Raw genomic sequence first — 18510 nt, 5'->3', positions numbered from 1 at the left:
GCAGATGGGACGGGCGCTGGGTGTGCCGATGACCCCACCCCAGAGCGACCGGGGTGCCGCGCCGACCACTCTGCTCCCTCGAGCTGGAACCACTGAGCGAGCCGTGCCTGCAGTGAGCCCCAGCCGTGCTGGTGGCCCCTGTGACTCGGGTCGAGGACTGGGTGGCAGCGCCCATGTGAGCGGCTGGGCCCTGGCACCCCGCTCTGGTGTTTTGAGTCCACTTTGCCCGCAGGCCCGGAGAGCAGCAGTGCCTGAGAACTTGCTCCCTCGTCCCTGCTGCAGCCCCGCCCCCCACCACTGTGACAGCCGTTTTGGGAGCAGGAAAGCCAGGGTGCTTGCCTCCGTGGGGGTGGGAGGTCCTTGGAGGTGAGGCTGGCACAGAAGGGCCCTTGCCCACTTGGCTTCCCCACTCCTCACCTCCTGCTCTCCACTCCAGGTGGACTCCCCGGGAGCATGTCCTCAATCACTCACGTGCACACCAATCTTCATGGAAGAGTCTGCTTCCGGGGAGACTGATCTAAGGTGTAAGAAAATAGTTCATCACGATGTTTCCCACAGGGAGCGCTGAAGTGCCCTGGGGGCTGCAGAGAACCCCCAGGGGTGTCGTGGGATATTTTTAAATTTCAAGGAAAACAGCAATGATACACAACATCTGTCAGACACAGTGCAAACTACTCCAGGTAGTTACAGTTTCCACATTAGATTGTACCGCCTTCCCTTAGATGATGGCTTACTTTTCTGTAGCTGGGTTTTCAGTGGTTACTGTGATAAAAAGCAAGTGCCCTGGGAAAGTCAGGTGGAAGAGGGAATGGAGGTAATAGTGTTAGATCTGATTCCAAGGCTGGAGAAGTTGTTTCGTGTCCACAGGTGCACACACCCCATTAGTAAGTAAATGTGATTAAGAATAAAATAAAAATACTTTTCTTTTAGTGTCTGTGTATTATTTTTTCAAATGGATACTAAGTTATCAGGGTATCAAGTCTTTTAAAGTTGAACCCTTTAGCTATTTCTTTTGGTCAGGGGCTGCCGTGAGTCAGTAAGGGCCCTGTGAACCAAATAATTTTGGGGGCCTCTACTTTGTAGTGACAATGACAGTTTCTATGTGTTTTGCATTAAAATGGGTCAAGTGTTCAAGAATCAAATAACAGTCCCCATTGCAGACTGTTTGAGATAAACTAATGCTCTTCCTTTAGATGTTTTTTATTCTTCTTGCATTGTTCATGAACTGTCACGTTGGCCTTTAAACATGAACGAACATGTTCTCTCTTGTTTTCTTCTTTCAGAGAGTGGGTTGATCGAGCCCCATCTCTTCATTTTCTGAGAGTATTAATTTGTCTGAGACTTCTAATGAGGGATCCATGTTATCAGGTTGGTTGCAAAAAATAAAAATATTTTTTACTTGTTCGAAGATGAAGAAAAACCTGGTGGGCTTTTCTTTGAAGCAGAGCATGGTAACTTTTTTTTTTTTCCTCTCTCACAACTCAGTAGTTTCCAAATTTGGGAAGTATCTCACCTGCTGTTTAAAATGATAGGAGAGAGGTGATTTAATGGGGACAAAAACACCTGTATATTTCTACTCTATTACCTATGGGATGAAGTGGATTGAACTTTGGGTCTATGTTTGCATTATCTCCTGGCATTTTAAACCATAGTCAGTTTGGAGAGGTGAACACTTGGCCACACCTTCGAGCATGTTGATGCCAAGCAGCTCACTAGGTCAAAGTCAGCAGCGACAAGTGGGGGCTTCCTCAGGGGGCTCCGGGGGCAGTGAGTGGGAAAGGCAGGGCCTGCAGCTTTGGTAGCTGCTCCAGAGCCATGTTTGTCCCAGAGTCCAGCCTCAGACCCTGAGTTAGAGGTGAGCAAGGGGCCTCCCACTTGTCTCAGAGGAGGTGTCTGCAGGCAGGAATCTCCCCTCCAATCATTAGTTAGTTAAATGTGCAGCTTTAGTTTAGTGCCTCTCAAACTTTAAAGTGCAGAGGAATCACCTGGGGATCTTGTAAATGCGGATGTGGATTCTGTAGTTGTACCCTGAGACCCACGATTCTGCTGAGGCCACTGGTTCATGGCCCACATTTTGATTAGCAAGAACTTAGTGCTTTAGCAGTGAGGCTCTAAAGAAAGGCTTACCTAACACTTCACCTGGATCGTGAAAGTTGTTCCGTCCAGTCTCAGCTGCTAAGATAGCTGCTTTTATAAAGCAGAAGTTCCTAAACTTTCTGTACATCAGGAACACTTGGAAGACTTAAAGATTGCTGACACCTGCCCCCACAGTTTCTGATTCAGTAAGTTTGGGGAGGGCCTGGAAATCTGCATTTCTAACAACTTTTCCCAGGTGATGCTGATGCTGCTGGCCGGGGGACCACAGTTTGAGAACATGGGCAGAACCACTGCCCAGCCAATTTGGAGAAGCCTCCAAATTGCTTATGAACCATTACTCTTTCTTCTTGCCAGTGTTAAATATCTAAAGAGCATTCTTACTATCCTTATTATTCATACATGCTTCAATCATTTTCACAGATTATTTCTTTTCCTAAGAGGTATCTCCTTTTATGCCCTGTCCTGATAAGCTACTGGAATGCTCAGACCACTCTGAAGCTCTTTTATTTTGGATTCAGTTTTATTGATGAATTATTATTTGAGTCAGAGTAATAATAATAATAATTTCATTACCCCAATAATCATCTTTTCCAAACTTGGCATTTAAAAAAAAAAAAAAGTGTTCTGGTACTAGCCAGCTACAGAGCCTGCTCTGATTTGAGTCTCCTGGGATTCATGATGGCTTCAATCTTTTCTTTAGAAGAGTCACTGCCTTCCTCATTCCGTATTCTAAGCTGTCTTTGTGCTGTTCTAGTTTAGCCAACCACAGTCATTTGAATATATTACATACTTCAAATGGCTTTCTGTCCTGATTGCTCACAGTTTTCTGGGAATTTTCCTTTTCTCCTGTGACACGCAGACAGAGCTGTGTGGGCCGCGCATGGTGAGGGTGGGCCACGTGCTGCGCTTTGCCTGGGTCACCCACATGAGCTCCTTGTCCGCAAGTCATTATTAATAGCCCCCTGTACGCCCCACAGGCCTCAGCTTGGGTAAGAACACTGTGTATATAATATTAATATAACTATTCATGGAAGAAGGTGGATTTTTAGCAGAAGGTCTAGTTTTTTGACTTATAGAAGTTAGCAAAATATTTGCCTTCGACATGTTTGCTCAGAGAATTGATGGCCCTTGTGTCATACTCTGCTGATCTTCATCTAAAGTACTGCCTTTCTTAATCTAGTTCTTGATGGGCTGGAACAAGGTTGACTGGATTGCCCTCTAAAGGAAAGAATTCCATGACCTCTTTGCTTATGGGATTTTATGACCAAAACACGTATGAAGCCAAACCTCCCATTGATTTCCAGTCTTTCCATAGAAGGGGGGTGCTCTCTGAATCTCTCCTCCTGGCACTCTGTCCACAAAGAGGAGCAGTTGTTTAACATCTTGAGTTGCCAAGAATTTTTGTCCAAAGTCACATAGCAATGCTGGGGTTTAATATAACCTATGCCAACAAATGTCAGCACGCCTCTGCCCTCGCGAGGCCTTCCCTTCCTCTCTTGGTGAATCAGTACTGCAGGATCCACAGTGGCTGTTCCAGACCATCTCCACTTCTCATACCCAGACCCCTCCTACCCCTGTCATTCTTAACAGATTACAGCATTACCTGTTTTACAGGCAAAACTGAAGCCATCCCAGTAGGAGTGTTCGTATTTTCTTTGTTGCTTGAAATATTCATATTATCATGCACCTTTACGTCCCTTCTTATTTCTGAAGAAAGTCCTCCTCCTTGCCAAGGTTCAGCCTTCCATCTGTTTTCTTTGTTACAGTGTCAGTGGCTCCCTTTCTGTTTTCTTTTATCGTAAAATGCCCTTTTCTTGACCTGCTATCCCCTCAAGCCTTCATCTCACCTTCATCACTGCATTCATTGAAAGGTCAGACTATAGGTCTTGAACTCACTCCTTTTCTTTTACAACTGATGTGTTGTAGAACTTTTCATTGAATATTATGCACAAGGTTCTCTCTGGAAGTCATTTAAGAAGACCATGGTGGGCCATGATCCAGTCGTCATTTCTTGACCCAGAGGCTCCAGTATATGCTTAATGGAGGTTCCAGCAAGAAAAGAGTGGAAGGGATGAAAGAGAAGCCATTTTTAAAGATAAAATTGCTTAGTTTTCCATAATTAAAGGGCAACATATGTTTGGAGATTTCAAGTGTAGTTGGAGTCCCAAGCAGGATAAAGGTAAAAGTCCACCTGGACTCCTTACAGTAAGCTGTCATAGCACGTTGCTTATCAAGGATAAAGGGAAAATCCCTTTTTTTGTTAAATTTATTTACTTATTTATTTATTTTTGACTGCGTTGGGTCTTCGTTGCTGTGCACGAGCTTTCTCTAGTTGCGGTGACCAGGGGCTACTCTTCGTTGCCGTGCTCAGGCTTCTCATTGTAGTGGCTTCTCTTGTTGCGGAACATGGGCTCTAGGTGCGCGGGCTTCAGTAGTTGTGGCATGTGGGCTCAGTAGTTGTGGCTTGCAGGCTCTACAGCGCAGGCTCAGTAGTTGTGACACACGGGCTTAGTTGCTCTGTGGCATGTGGGATCTTCCTGGACCAGGGCTCGAACCCATGTCCCCTGCATTGGCAGGCGGATTCTTAACCACTGCACCACCAGGGAAGTCCTAAGAAAAACTCTTAAAAGCCCCTAAACTACATTTACATCAGCTACAACAATAAAAGGAGAGTGGAGCTGCGTGGCCTTCTCCCCGCTGCCCTTGCACCGCCAGCCTCTCTTTAGCAACCCATACCCTTTGCCACATTTTCTGTTTGCCTTCACTGATCCTGAGAACCTCTAGCTCTTACTCATTACTTTTTCTTTTTCTTTTTTCTGTATTATTTACTTGCTCCTTTTTAAAATTCTGCCTTCCTAAATGTTAACCTTCCCCAAAGTTATTTTCTTTGTCATCTTCTCCCCTATCTTCTGAGCTCTTGGCTTCAACTATCATTTTGTTGTTGTTGTTCTTTGCTCACAAGCACATATCTCCAGCCTCAGACTTTTCCATTCATTTAAGTCCCAAATTTCCAGGTATATGTTGGGCAGCGATCCTGATGACACAGTAGCACAGTGGTTCTCAAGTGTGATCTGGGGACCGTCATCGGTCTCTGAAACTCTTCCAGGGGTCCCACAAGGTCAAAACTATCTTAAAAGTGATGCTACAGTGTTATTTGCCTTTTCACTCTCACTCTCTTACAAGTGTGCAGTGGAGCTTTGTAGAGGCTACAGGATGTGTAATGACGGAACATATGCTTGTATACTCTTGTGTTCTAAAAATTCCTCACTTTTAATGTCTAATATGGTATACATAAGTAGATAGAACCCATGTAAACAGAAGCTCTTTGGGATTCTCAGTAATTTCTAAGTGTGTAAAGGAATACAGATGCCAAAGGGTTAGAGAGGCTGATATGCACAGGACCCTCAGTAACTGCACAGGGTCCTCTTCGTCCTCCCTCTCCTCCAACCTGCAGAATCAGCTCCTGATTCTGTTAATGGCACCACCTTTCCTCCAGACTCCAAGGCAGGAAACTTCTCCTCACCCGCTACGAGCCTTTTAGAAGAGTAGTTACTAATACAACTGGAAAGATAAGTAAAGGTCAGGGCATAGGGGAGCCTTCAACTGAGATGGAGGGATGAGAGGTGTGGAACCCTAACGGCAGAGGCGTGGGTCGTGGGTCAGGGCGCAGCGCTCAGAGCTCACTGCTCTGCTGGCCAAGAGACACAGGAGAGCGTGTCTAAGGGCCCAGATGCTCTGGGCCGCAGTGACATCGTGCTGGACTGACAACAACCAGATTGGTGTTGTAGGGTGCTCCATTGTTCTATATAGTTTTTATCAGTATTATGTTTTTGTATCATTTTTTTTTAAAGAGAGAAAAATTCTGGGAATGGATAGAGCAAGGACATTTGTTCACATGTGGCTCATTGAACTGAAGTTCAGACTGATGGGGACTTTCCCCAGGCCATTAGCCTCAGAAGTCCAGAGCCCAGTCCCATGAGCCTCCAGCCCGTGCCGGGGAGGAGGGCTGAGGTGGGGAAGGGCGCGCAGTCCTGTTTGCTTTTCAGATCAGTAACCAGGACTGCTGAGCCCAGGAGTGTGCGTGCCTCGAGGTCTTCTCTCCCATAGATGCGGGCAGGTTAGAGCAGGCGTGTCCCCGCCGCGCTCCAGTCTCTGTCGGGGCCTCAGGCCTCTGGGAAAGTGTTTGTTTAACAAATGGAGGGTAACTGCTTGAGTGCATTTTCCCCTTATTGTACTTTATAGCAGCGCTTCTCTCACGGTGCTCCACAGGACTTGGTCAGTATTCTGTGAAAAGAACTGTGCTCTGCCCGGTGATATGTAGGAAAGCTGCACACGGGTTCTCCCACTAGAGACTTACAGTGCACGGCAGCATATTAAAGCTCTGAGGAGTTTTTAATTTTACTGAGGAGTTTTAATCTACGGTAAAATAATTTGTTACATTCTGTTTAACCTACCATTTGATCATGAAATTTTCTTTTTTTTTAAGAATACCTAGTACCACCCACTGCACAGAATAAAATGATTATTCCCAGGAGAGAGTTTGGGAAACATGGGCTTAGTTCCATATTGTTAACATTGATTATTGGATAGATAAATTTTTGTCAAGGTAAACATTTAAAGATGACCATGACTAATCATTTAACCATTATTCTCTCCCTGGTGTCTTCTCCCTCCCAAGCTTCAAATTTAAATTTCCTTTATGTCAGCGATGCCAGATTTCAGTCTGCCCTGGCCTCATTTTTCCCCAGCCTGTTGTTCTTTTGTCACTTGGATACACCACCAGCAACTCAGCATGTCCAGACTCAGTCTCCTTGTCTACCCAGCCTATTCTCCCCTTCCCGGGTTCATCGTGTCCTTGCCCCCAGTCACCCTGGCTCACAGACGGAGATGCCTCCTGCACTCCCTTCCTGCCCTTGGCCCTTTCACGCCCAGTTGGTCACACCACTGCCAAGACAGCCCACCTGTCCACTCCCTTCTCGCTGCCCCTGCCAACCCACAGGGCTTCTCTCCACGCCCCTGCCTCTCCAGTTCATTCTAAGAGTAGAGGGACAATGTGCTCACGGCTGATTCTGATCGGCCCTTGTTCGCACCTTTTCATCAGGCCCGAATGGCAAAGTTCAAATTCAGGCTCATGTCCAAGTCTGAATGGACATGTCCAGTTTATCTCACCCTATTTTTCTAACATTATTCCCAAAGATTCCCTTCATGGTGTTAGGGAGGTGCTTTTCACAGTAATAGAACATCTTGATGTTCTTTCTACGCAACTTCTATGCACCTTTGAGCCTCTTTGTTCTCTTTGCTTGGAATCCCCTTTATTTCCCCCTCTCCCCCCACGTCTTCTCAGCACATCTATCCATCCTTCTAAGCCCATTCAGAGGCTACCATCCTTACAAAGTTTTCCTTAGTCCTCTCAGCAGGCTATTATATGTCCCTTCTCTGCAGCATCACAGCACCTCATGTATAACTTTCTTATAACACTTACCAAATTCTATCTTAAATTCCAGTTATTTGTATATCTGCCTTATGCTTGCTTGCAGCTCAGTGAAGTCAGCCTCTGTCATCTACATATTTGTGTCCCCTTCAGAGCCTAACCCAGGGATCTTACCTAACAGGAATGAAAAAAAAAATATTTGTTGAAAAAATATAAGTGGTTTTAAAATGTTATTTTTATCTTTATATGTATAAAATTTCCGCCATAATTAACGATAATGTATACAATATTCTTACGTTCTTTAATTATAGCTCTTCTAAAGTGAATAGCAATCATGGGAATTCAAATTAATAGGTGGTCGTAGAATGATTTTTAATTGAGTTATAAATGTACCTTTATTCTTAATTTAAACAAGTGTATGTTGCTTCCAAATTCCCTTCACACAGAATAAGGAAACCTTGACCCAGGAGGCCTTGAGCCCCTGAGCCTTTCCTCAGCTGCCCACTCAGCTTCCGGGTAGAATGAGATGGCGCCCCCACAGTCACGTACTCATTGCCCTGAATTTTCCAGAGTTGGAATGTTGGCTAATGTTTGTATTTCAAATAACTCCCTTGTGTGCAGAGAAAGTAAGGAGAGAGGTGTCAATACAGAGTTACACAGGTTAGCCCACCTGAAACCCATTAACCCCAAGATAAATGTCAGTGTGGGTAACCTGAGAGCATCGACTGTTAGGAGAGCTCCAAACCAGTTCTTTTCACAACTCCAGCCTCCCAGCACTCTCTCTTTTAATTAGCACTTTTCAGAAGTTTCATGCAGTGCCTTGTTATTGGGAATTGATTTTAAAGACCTATATCTGAGGACATTTTGCAATGATTATCCTTACATTAGTTTAGGGTATGGGTGTAATAAGACCATAAGCCACATCATTTTAAGGAGAAGCCCTGTCGTCTAGTCTACTAGAGCAATGCTGCTCAGATTTTATTGGGCGTGTGAATTACCCAGGGATCTTGTTGAAATTCATAGTGTCATTCAGCAGGTCTGGGGGGAGTAGGAGATTCTGCACTTCTAATCAGCTCCAGATAATGTTTTTGCTGCTGGTCCATGGGCCACACTAGGCAGAGGCCTAGAGGAAGGTCCTGGGATTCAGTGATGCTGGATTCTTATCCAGGCTCTGTCACTTAGGCAAAATGGTTTACCATTCTGGGTCTTAGTTTTCCTACTCTGTAATATGAGGGTGTTGAAGGGAATGATATCTAACAGCTTTTTCCAGCTCTAACATTTTATGATGACATGAGAGGAAGTAAAAAGAATTAGGAGGCAGGCTGCAGTTCTGAGCATACTTACATTCTCTTAATCTCAACCCAACTTTCATTCATATTTATTAATAACTTATCTTAAATATAGTATGACTGGTGAACATTAAAGTTTTCCATATTTATGTTAGAATGTGGGCCTTAAAAAAATAATTAAAACTCATAACTTAATAAATAGATTGCATGTAAAATATATTCCCCCCACCACTCTCATCTTTCATGTGTGTTCTGTTGTTTTTATTTTATCAGGAAATGCTCCATAGCTTGGGTGGGATTGAAAACCTAGCTCAGGTAAGATTCCTTTTGTGGTGGCTGGTTTTGCCTTTCTCTCTTAGGCAGAGATTACATAGGTGTGTGACAGAGGATGTCTTTCTTACCTTAGCTGCCTGCCAAGGAGAGGAGCAGGCAGGGTTGTGAGTGTGAGCATGAGGCAGGATACACACAGAGCAGGGAGGGACTCGTGACATTTTCTCTTGGCTGATTGGGCTCACTTTACCCAGCCTGTTGAAACAAGAAAGTTCTATCAATATAAGAGGTCACCTGTCTTTAGTTAGTAAAGAAAATAAATAGGTGTTGTCTGGCAGGCCCCAGGCCTCAGCACTGCACACACCAAATGGTGGGAGAAAATATTGGTTATGAAGATGTTCATAACTTTTTCACACAAAAAAGAATTGCTGTGCTCACTAAAATATTAAAAATAAATAACAAAGTGAGGAATGATCTTGACTTCATTTATTTTTCTGCTTTGGTAACTACTGAGGGAAGGTAAGGAGGTGAATATATATGCTGAGACAGTCCAATGTTTGGGCTTATTGATACAATAAAATAAAATTTCCAGGCATGGAAACAGTTGAAAAAGCCCATTCTCCTGAAATCTATACCATGTATGGAAAGAATAATTTTCATAATAAACCCGTGGCCCTGCAAACTCATTCTGAGTTATTAATGGATGATTAATTTTAATGGCAATTTAATATTAAATCTATTTTATTATTTTTTTATTCTTGGGAAATTGATAAAACATATCTTGTTTTTATTTTTAAGAAATTTTTTAATTGGCTAGAGGTTTAGCTCATTTAATGAAATAATCTTTAATAAAATTATATTGTAAAGGATCTTTTTATCCATTTTACTTTCATTAAAATGTCAGAAATTTATGTGTGTTTCTCTGAACTTATTTCTTATTACAATCAGTCATCCACAGTGAGGGATTATTAGACTACCCCATACATTTCATTCTAATTATTGCTATCTGCTTGTATGCTGGTTAGATATAACTTAGGGTATTATAAAACATAAGGTCGATAAAATATATGCAGTGTGTTATTAAAATTCTGCTGAAAAGTTACATTGAAGAATTAAAATTCTATGTACTATATTATTGCATCTTATTTGTATCTTGTATTTGGAGGTTAAATTGCAACACAAATTTATTCAGTTAGGAGTCATCTTGGGACTTTTGAGAGTTTAAACAATCTTTCCAGGTCCTTCCCTCCACTTTGGGGCGTTCCACAGAAGCCAAGAACCCAGAAACCCACCCCCTTCTGCACTTGAGCGAAGCAGGCCCAGGGCCACCAAGTATTGTTTGGTGAGCCTGTTGTGCCACCTACAGCTCATTTTCAGAAGTGCACAACCTTTCCCCTCACCTGCTGTGTGCTTGAGCGTCCTCCCCTCTGACTCGCCTGTCGGTCTCCCCCTCCCCCCGCCGCAGTACATGGAGATCGTGGCCCACGGGTACCTCGGCTCCGGGGAGGCGCAGCACAGCGTGGACAAGCTGGTCAACATGACGTGTAAGCGCGGTCCCGGGACGCAGCTGGCCATCCCGGGCATGGCTTTTGCTGCAGGGAAGGGGGGACGCTTTGAATACTCACGGGGGTCCCCACACAGCTATGGGCTTGAGAGTCCATGCCAGCTGTTTTGCTCAGTGGCAAAATGCACCCAGAGGGGAGATTTTTAGATCACAGTTCTTACCTTGAAAAACCCGATTTCATGTTTTAAAAGATTTTCATTGAGCCCAAGCTTAGTTTATTTAGTGCAAGAGAGACTTCCTTCCATAAAAGCAAATTTTGGTAAAAATATTTTTTGCCTCCTTCGATTTCTATTAAAATGTCAGAGACTATTCATTTTTCATTTATAAAATTGGGGTAATAACAATACCCACTTCCAAAACTTCTCTTTTTGGAAGCTCTTCCCAGCCCACCTTCCGTGCTCTCTGGATTTGATGAGTGCGCACTCCTGCTCTCGTGGGAGTGAGCCCACTTTCTTTGTGTGCACAGGACTGGACCTTAATTCTCAGTTCCAGGGAGAGAGGAATCTGTGGTGAGCCTCAGGCACCAGGAAGGTTCTGTGAGGCCAGCCGTTCCCCTCCACTGAGGAACCTTGCTAAGTCCAACACATGAAATCTTTATGGGGGCGATCTTTGAAGAGTAGGTTTCACTTTGAACTTGTAATGATATTAAGGAACTCATTCAACTTTAAGTGGAAGGGAAGGTTTAATTTTCTTGCTATCTCCAAATGTTATTATTATGATAGTAATATATAATAAATACTAGTTGAGCTTGAAACGTGATTCTTGAAGTAAAAAAATCAACCCTGTCCCTCCTCCCTCCATTGTCCTTTTTGTGTGGCCTGTGTTCCCATTTGTCCTTCCTTTCCTTGCCCATCAGTACTTGAGACCTGAGGCTCTATGAGCAATGACCCCCTTTAAGCTTCAAATCCCTCGTTGAGATATTCCATTCCTTTATAGATATTTTTCAAAAACTTGCTGCTGTCAAAGACCAAAGAGAATGGGTCACCACAAGCGGAGCCCACAAGGTGAGTGGTCCCAGAAGGAGTTCCTGCTTCAGCTTCATATGGTGGTGGTTCACATGCTAGAGTCCAGAGCCCTTGTGGTCAAGCCACGTGTAATTATAATTCTCAAGCCTGCTAACCTAGCCTAAAATTGCCAATCTCTGCTAACCGCCTAAGGAGTAAATATAGAAAGAGCAAATAAAGGTTTTCTGAAACTTTTTTCTTTTTTCTATGTCATTTAATTCTTTATTGCTTAATCAACTAAGTTTATTGCTTAATTTAAATGTTGCTTGTAAAACCTTGACTATATATAAACTGATCCTGGGTGTGTGTTTACAAATAAATAAATAAATAACATATATATGTATGTATACATATAAATACATTCCATTTGGCACATGAGGTTATATTAGTTTGAACCATGTGAAATTACCCTGGTGTGTAGGTCAATTTCATATGGTTTAACCTCATAATAAGATGGTTTAGTATTATAAGCCCATGGGTCAAATACATATTTCGAGATGAATGAATGCAGGTTTAATCAAAACAGACTACATTTATATTTATAGCAAAACTATTTAGCTGGTAGCTGCCTAGAACCAGGTTTCAATAATTTGTTGAGTTTTTATATCCCAGGAAGCCACTTTCCAGCATATATTAGAGCAAAGTTGCCTAAAATGTGTTAACACATGCTGCTCATTGTATGGGGGGGGGGGTGATTCTTAGTGATAATACAGGTCAGCATTTTTTATTTCAATAGCTATATATTTCACTGATATCACTTAGAATTTGAAGAACATTTTTGAGTAGCATTAAGGTGTTAAGGGTGGACATGACAAAAATTGTGAAATGATATCTCAGTGACTGGAGTTTGGGAAACACTATGTTAGAAGACAGAAAGGAAAAAGTGAGAGAAGAAAAAGAGGGAGGGATCTGAGAAACAAAGATAATAATGGCTCCATAGAAAATGCATGAGATCATAAAGGGGAAAAACCCACATAATAGAAACCCAAAATCAGTCTAGTAGTTGTTATACAGGTCACAACTCTGGTCTGAAGTATGTTTGGGTGTGTGCTTTGGGGGACCCTGAGTTCTAAAAATGTAGAGGGAATATACATAAATTTGCAGTAATGGGAATCCCGAGAAGGTGACTGATAAGATATATACGACTCCCAACTCAGTGATGTTACTCAGAAATTTGAGAGGCAAATGAATTGTCTGGTAGTGTTAACATATCTTGCTTAGTTTGGGGAAAAAAGACAGTCTTCAACATTTTGTTGAAAAAGTACTTTCATAATTTGGAAAGTGCCTGCCACAATGCCAATGCCCAACTCAAAATGAGTGCTCAGTGACTGGTCGCTACCAGAAGACAGAGAGCAGACAGCGTGGGCACCTGGAAGTAGAGGGCCATGTATCTTGGTCCCTTTGCTTCCTGTCCTGGGCAAGGAATACTTACAAGGAGCTCGTCTGAAGAGGGGGTGGATGCCTGCCCCTTAAGAACTGGAGATCGTGAATGTTTAACAAATTTTGAGGTTAAGCCTCTATGATCTTTAGAAGGAAACATACTGTTCAAGAAGCTTGTAGTACTTACATAATTAAACCTTATTTTACTTCATTTTTCAGACATTAGTAAATTTACTCAGTGCCCGAGATACTAATGTTCTGTTGGGTGCCCTTCTGGCTCTGGCTAGTTTAGCTGAAAGGTGAGTGTATTTTAATAAGTTCTGCTGCTTTAGCAACTCAGATGGAAGAAATGCAAAATAGATCAGTTTCTCTATTTATTTTGCCATCTACTTAGTTAAAATTTGTGAAAAATAAACATGAAGTACCATAACTGTACTGAAGAGGATCCGGGATGGAAAAGCATCATTTTAGAATTTAAGCTGGAGCAGCAAAGCAGTTTAAAATTTTCTTTTTTTTTCCTGACTAGAAATATTTACCTAGTCTTTTCATCCAACCCTCAGTTACTTCTACTTTCACAATTACACAATATGTCTTGGACAGTTGAATCTCCCTGACTTGTTTTCTTCATTCTCTCCCCTATATATATTTTAACATTTTCAAACATTTTTGCCCTTTAAAAAATTCTAGATAACCCCTACAGATGTTATGATATTTTAAATAAAAAAGCTTTAAATATGTTTTTATACCAGTAAGTGGATCACTGCTTTTTTGTTTTTTGGGGTTTTTTCCAAGTTAATTGAGGACTAATTGACAAATATAATTTTATGTATTTAAAGTATACAACATAATGATTTGATACACATATACATTGTGGAATGATTACCAAGATCAAGATAATTAATACATCCATCACCTCTCATAGTTAACTCTTTTTTTGGTTTTGTGACGAGAACATGTTAAGACCTCGCAGCAACTTTCAAGTGCACGACCCCATATTATTAACTGTAGTTGCCATGCTGCACATTGGATCCTTAGTGCTTATTCTTCTTATAACTGAAAGTTTGTACCCTTTAACCTACACCTCCCTGTTTCCCCCTACTTCCAGCCACTTGTAAACACCCTCCATTCTATTCTGTTTCTATGTAGTCGGTTTTGTTTGTTTATTTTAGATTCCACATATAAGTGATACCGTATGGTAGTTGCCCTTCTCTGTTTGGCTTATTTCATTTAACAGATTGTTCTCTAGGTTCATCCATATTGTCACAAATGACAAGATTTTTTATGGCTGAACAATATTCAATTATGTATATATAATTATATTCAATTATATATATAAATATGTATATCACATTTTCTTTATCCACTTCATCTATCAAAGGACATATAGGTCATTTCTATATCTTGGCTATTGTGAATAATGCTGATCATTGCTTTTTTGTGAACAGCATATGATTCCCTTTCTCCAAAGGGAATCATGTTATCATCATACTCTTATTAAACAAATTTAAATTTATTAATGTAGCCCTGCCCCATAGAGCTACATTGCATTTTGTTTCTCCTCCTGGGATAATATGAGGGCTAAGATATTAAATATGTGGATATGGTAAAATACATTTTTCATAGTTACTAATACTTTTCAATTTGTAGTCCAGAATGTAGGGAGAAAATAAGTGAACTCAACATTGTAGAAAATCTGCTGATGATTTTACATGAATATGACTTGCTTTCCAAAAGGTAGGATTGCTAACAGGGGAAAATGACAGTGTCTGACATTTAATGAAAATGATTATTATTATTTTACTTATGTCATGTTATTTACATTGTTAACTGAATATCATGAGTCAACTTGGCATTTATCTTCTATTTAAGTTTATATAAAGTAACCAATAGCAAAGAGATATATCGATCTATCTTTGGTCCTGCTTTACTTCTAGAACTGGTCACAGATTTGAAATATATAAGTCTCATGATTACATCTTTAATATTTTTTTTATTACATTTATTTACATCCTGTCTCCTTAAGGAAGGAAACTCTGAGGTGGCTCCACTTTCAGTAATTTCAGATTGTGTGTTGAATAAGTGATTAGATTCCTAAAATCTATTTTGCTTAAGGCAAGTAAAATACATTAAGATAGCTACTGACTTATTTCATGACCAAAACAGAATCTAGAGTAAAATGAACTCATTTTCACTTGAACTACCTATTGCCCTAAAAACTTATTGTATCCAGATATTTATTAGGTTACCTGCATCATTTGATATTTAGTCGAGTAAGTCATAATTTTCTAAAGAGGCAAAATAGTTAACAGAAATCCCAAGCAATAAAACACTGATATTTAACTCATAGTAAATCCCTTGAATTCTTCGTCTAAGCCAACTTAACCCTCTTTTACAAACTATACTTAGACTTGGTTGTCTGAATTGATTCACCCAATAGCCTCTGCACAGGTGTTGGAAAACCAAAGATGAATAAGATATGGTTGCATGGTGTAGGAGAGGGGCAGACACACAAATCATCAGTTTCACCACAACATTGTAGGTGGTGTGGTCAGTGGATGCACAGGATAGATACCCTGGGGGCATGGAGCAGCACCTCCAATCAGAGCGAGGGGTCATGCCAAGTCTCCTAAAAGAAGGAGCAGTTGTCTAGGCAGAGGAAGAGAGCAAGTGAAAACAGAATATGCTCCCACCTGGAGGCCTGCAGTGGTGTGTGAGAGAGGAGCGTGCATGGGTGGGCGCAGCTACAGCAGAGTGCAGGAGGGAGGGTGCCAGAAAACTAGTTAGATAGTTGGTGATAAGTTAGAAATAGAGCTAATTTTGGCCAGGCCTTCTACATGCCAGGCCCTGCTCTAAGCACTTTTGTGTTTTAACTTGTTTGATCTGCAATTCTCTTTCCATATTTTATAGATGAGATACCTTTAGCGAGGTCATGATGGGCTCTTTGTGCCTAATAGTGTGGATTTTATCATGAACATTATGGAGACTCACAGATTTTAATCATGATCAGATTGATTTTGGGGGGACAGTTATTCTGATTGCAGTGTGTGGGGTGTGGAATTTAGCCACACAATGAGATCCACTTAGAACAAGGAGGGAATGTTTGGTGTAGAAAGTTTGAGAAGGTGAAGAATACTGTCTACCAAAGAACATATGTCAGAGCATAAAAGTTTGGGAGGGAGAGGAGCCATGGAAAATTAGCTCAGGGAAAGGAATTGTGAAGCAGGGTAAGAATGGGAATATTGGAGAGGAGGGTGACAGAGAAGCTTATATCTTGAGCATAATCGAGGCTCACAAGGATGGAGGGGCAGTGGGTTTAGCTAGCTGCAGGACTCACAGAAGAATTAACCCCAGTGCTTGCCCAGGAAACAGGGGGAACCAAAGGCTCTCCACTGGTTGGAGAAGAAGGGAGTGTCTTGGAGGAGTCCCAGTCTTTGGCTTGGAAATTGAAAAGACTGTGGTGTCCTGAGTCCAGATTGGGGACATAAGTGGAAGGGCTGATTTGGGGAGGAGGATAATGACTTTGAGTTTAGAAACAGTGGGGTGAGTGCCTGTGGAACAGTTAAGTGACTGCTGGAACCTCTATAGGTTGGGAGTGATGCCTGGACTGAGATCACAGTGCCAGGGTAGAGGGAGTGTTTGAAGCCATAGGAATAAATAACACCGTCCAGGAAAGTGTTCAGAGTGTGAGCCTGGAGGATTCAGGACAGCTCTATGAAACGTCTATCATCATAATGTTTCAGAGCTTAGTTGAACCTTATGTCTTATGCCATCATTATCTTTATTTTACTCTCCAGATATTCACTGAGCACTTTGCATTTAATTTCCCTGGATCATAGTGTTTTTGCCATCAGGTATTAATGTCTTATTTTTGCAATCACATAGTAAGTTTCTGAAGACTAGGATAAAGCTTTTATATTTCTTTTGTCTTGAGCATAATGCAGGTCCCATTGTATGTACTTGATGCCTGTCTGCTGGTTAGTAGGTTTTTAGCCAGACCAATGGGGATACCATGAGGATATGACTTAGAAAGTGGTCCAGAAACTATGACCTGCAGACTAAATTTGGCTCCCTGGCTGTTTTTGTGAATAAAGGTTTATTGGCACACAGCCATGCCCGTTGGTTTTTGTGTGTTGTCTGTGGCTGCTTTTGCACATGTTGGCATGGCTGGGTAGTCATGACAGAGACTGTATGGCCCATAGAGCTGCAAACACTTGGCTGTGATCCAGCCCTCTACAGAGAACATGTGCTGACTGTGACATAGAGCCTGTTAGCGCGACCGTCCGTGCGTGTCGGCAGCTCCATGTGAATAAAGTCAAGCCGCCACTGAGCTGAGTCTCCCCTCCCGCCCATCCCTCGCAGGCTGACAGCTGAGCTGCTGCGCCTGCTCTGTGCCGAGCGCCAGGTGAGAGAGCAGGTGAAGCTCTACGAGGGGGTCCCCATCCTCCTCAGCTTGCTGCACTCAGACCACCTACAGCTGCTGTGGAGCGTCGTCTGGATCCTGGTTCAGGTTTGTGAGGACCCTGAGACCAGTGTGGAAATTCGCATTTGGGGAGGCATCAAACAGATTCTTCATATTTTACGAGGGTGAGTCAGAGCAGGCTTTGGCCTGCTTCACTCTGGCTGATGAAGGCTGGGGGTCTCAGCTGTTCGAGGGCAGGGTGGGCATGTGCTCAGCTGGCTCCCTCCCATTCTTCGGTCATTGATGTTCTACAGAGTCATTTTTACTTGTTGCAAACAGGCTCTAAATCAATGTTGGGAGCGTTCATCTTTTCAGCTCCTTGGGAGCCCTGACGTATTTATCTTTGAATCACCAGCCTGCATTAAAGGAACAGATGTATGATCCTTAGTTAAAATAGGAGGAAATACTGTTATTCAAATGATTCCATGTTACTGACCCTGGTCCAGTTGCTCCTCTTTTCTCTCTAATCTCCGTGGCAGTGCTCTGAGGTGGATTAACACCTTGTTGTCTCTCTTTTAAAAGTAGAATCTGGTGGCATTCAAAGCCATGAATCTGGGGAAGGAATGGCTTGTTAAAATAGTTTCAAACTGAAATTCTCTTGAATTATGTTGCAAAAACTATAACAAAAGCAAAAAATAGTAGATATGGTATGTATTACATGTATTGAAGTATTGAATAACAATATTACTGGTACCACCAGTGGGAAGGATCTATTACCTAAAATTATTATAGAGCATAATTCATCCCCCTAGGTGCTGAATCAAAGTTGAAAAGGATTATATCTGCCTGGAAAAAGATCACATTTATCTGTAGTATGTAAATAAAGTTCATTCTAATAAAAGCAGAGTAACATCAATTTTAATATGACTTGTTATCAAATCAATATTATTCAGACTTTGTGCTTGTTGTGCCTGATAACTTGATATTGTGGAGCTATGTGTCATCAGCTCCATTCTCTGAAGGAACTTTCCAAAGCATAAGAACAGACTAGAGATATGAGCAGTGGCTTTGTTAAC

General features: G+C 41.9%; 1 protein-coding gene across 7 annotated transcripts in view; it reads left to right on the top strand.

Moving 5' to 3' along the window:
• The window catches only part of NEK10 (NIMA related kinase 10), a 309939-nt gene that overhangs the window by 57349 nt on the left and 234080 nt on the right, over positions 1 to 18510 (top strand). For all 7 annotated transcript variants that reach the window (XM_059937555.1, XM_059937551.1, XM_059937552.1 and 4 more), the window contains 7 exons: positions 1284 to 1368; positions 9091 to 9132; positions 10553 to 10631; positions 11588 to 11655; positions 13255 to 13334; positions 14683 to 14769; positions 17395 to 17619. In XM_059937555.1, coding sequence (XP_059793538.1) covers positions 1284 to 1368; positions 9091 to 9132; positions 10553 to 10631; positions 11588 to 11655; positions 13255 to 13334; positions 14683 to 14769; positions 17395 to 17619 — 666 coding nt within the window. The remainder of the gene's footprint in view (positions 1 to 1283; positions 1369 to 9090; positions 9133 to 10552; positions 10632 to 11587; positions 11656 to 13254; positions 13335 to 14682; positions 14770 to 17394; positions 17620 to 18510) is intronic.

Source organism: Balaenoptera ricei, chromosome 11 (assembly GCF_028023285.1).
Source record: "Balaenoptera ricei isolate mBalRic1 chromosome 11, mBalRic1.hap2, whole genome shotgun sequence".
Taxonomy (NCBI): domain Eukaryota; kingdom Metazoa; phylum Chordata; class Mammalia; order Artiodactyla; family Balaenopteridae; genus Balaenoptera; species Balaenoptera ricei.
This window is presented reverse-complemented; position numbering and strand designations above follow the sequence as displayed.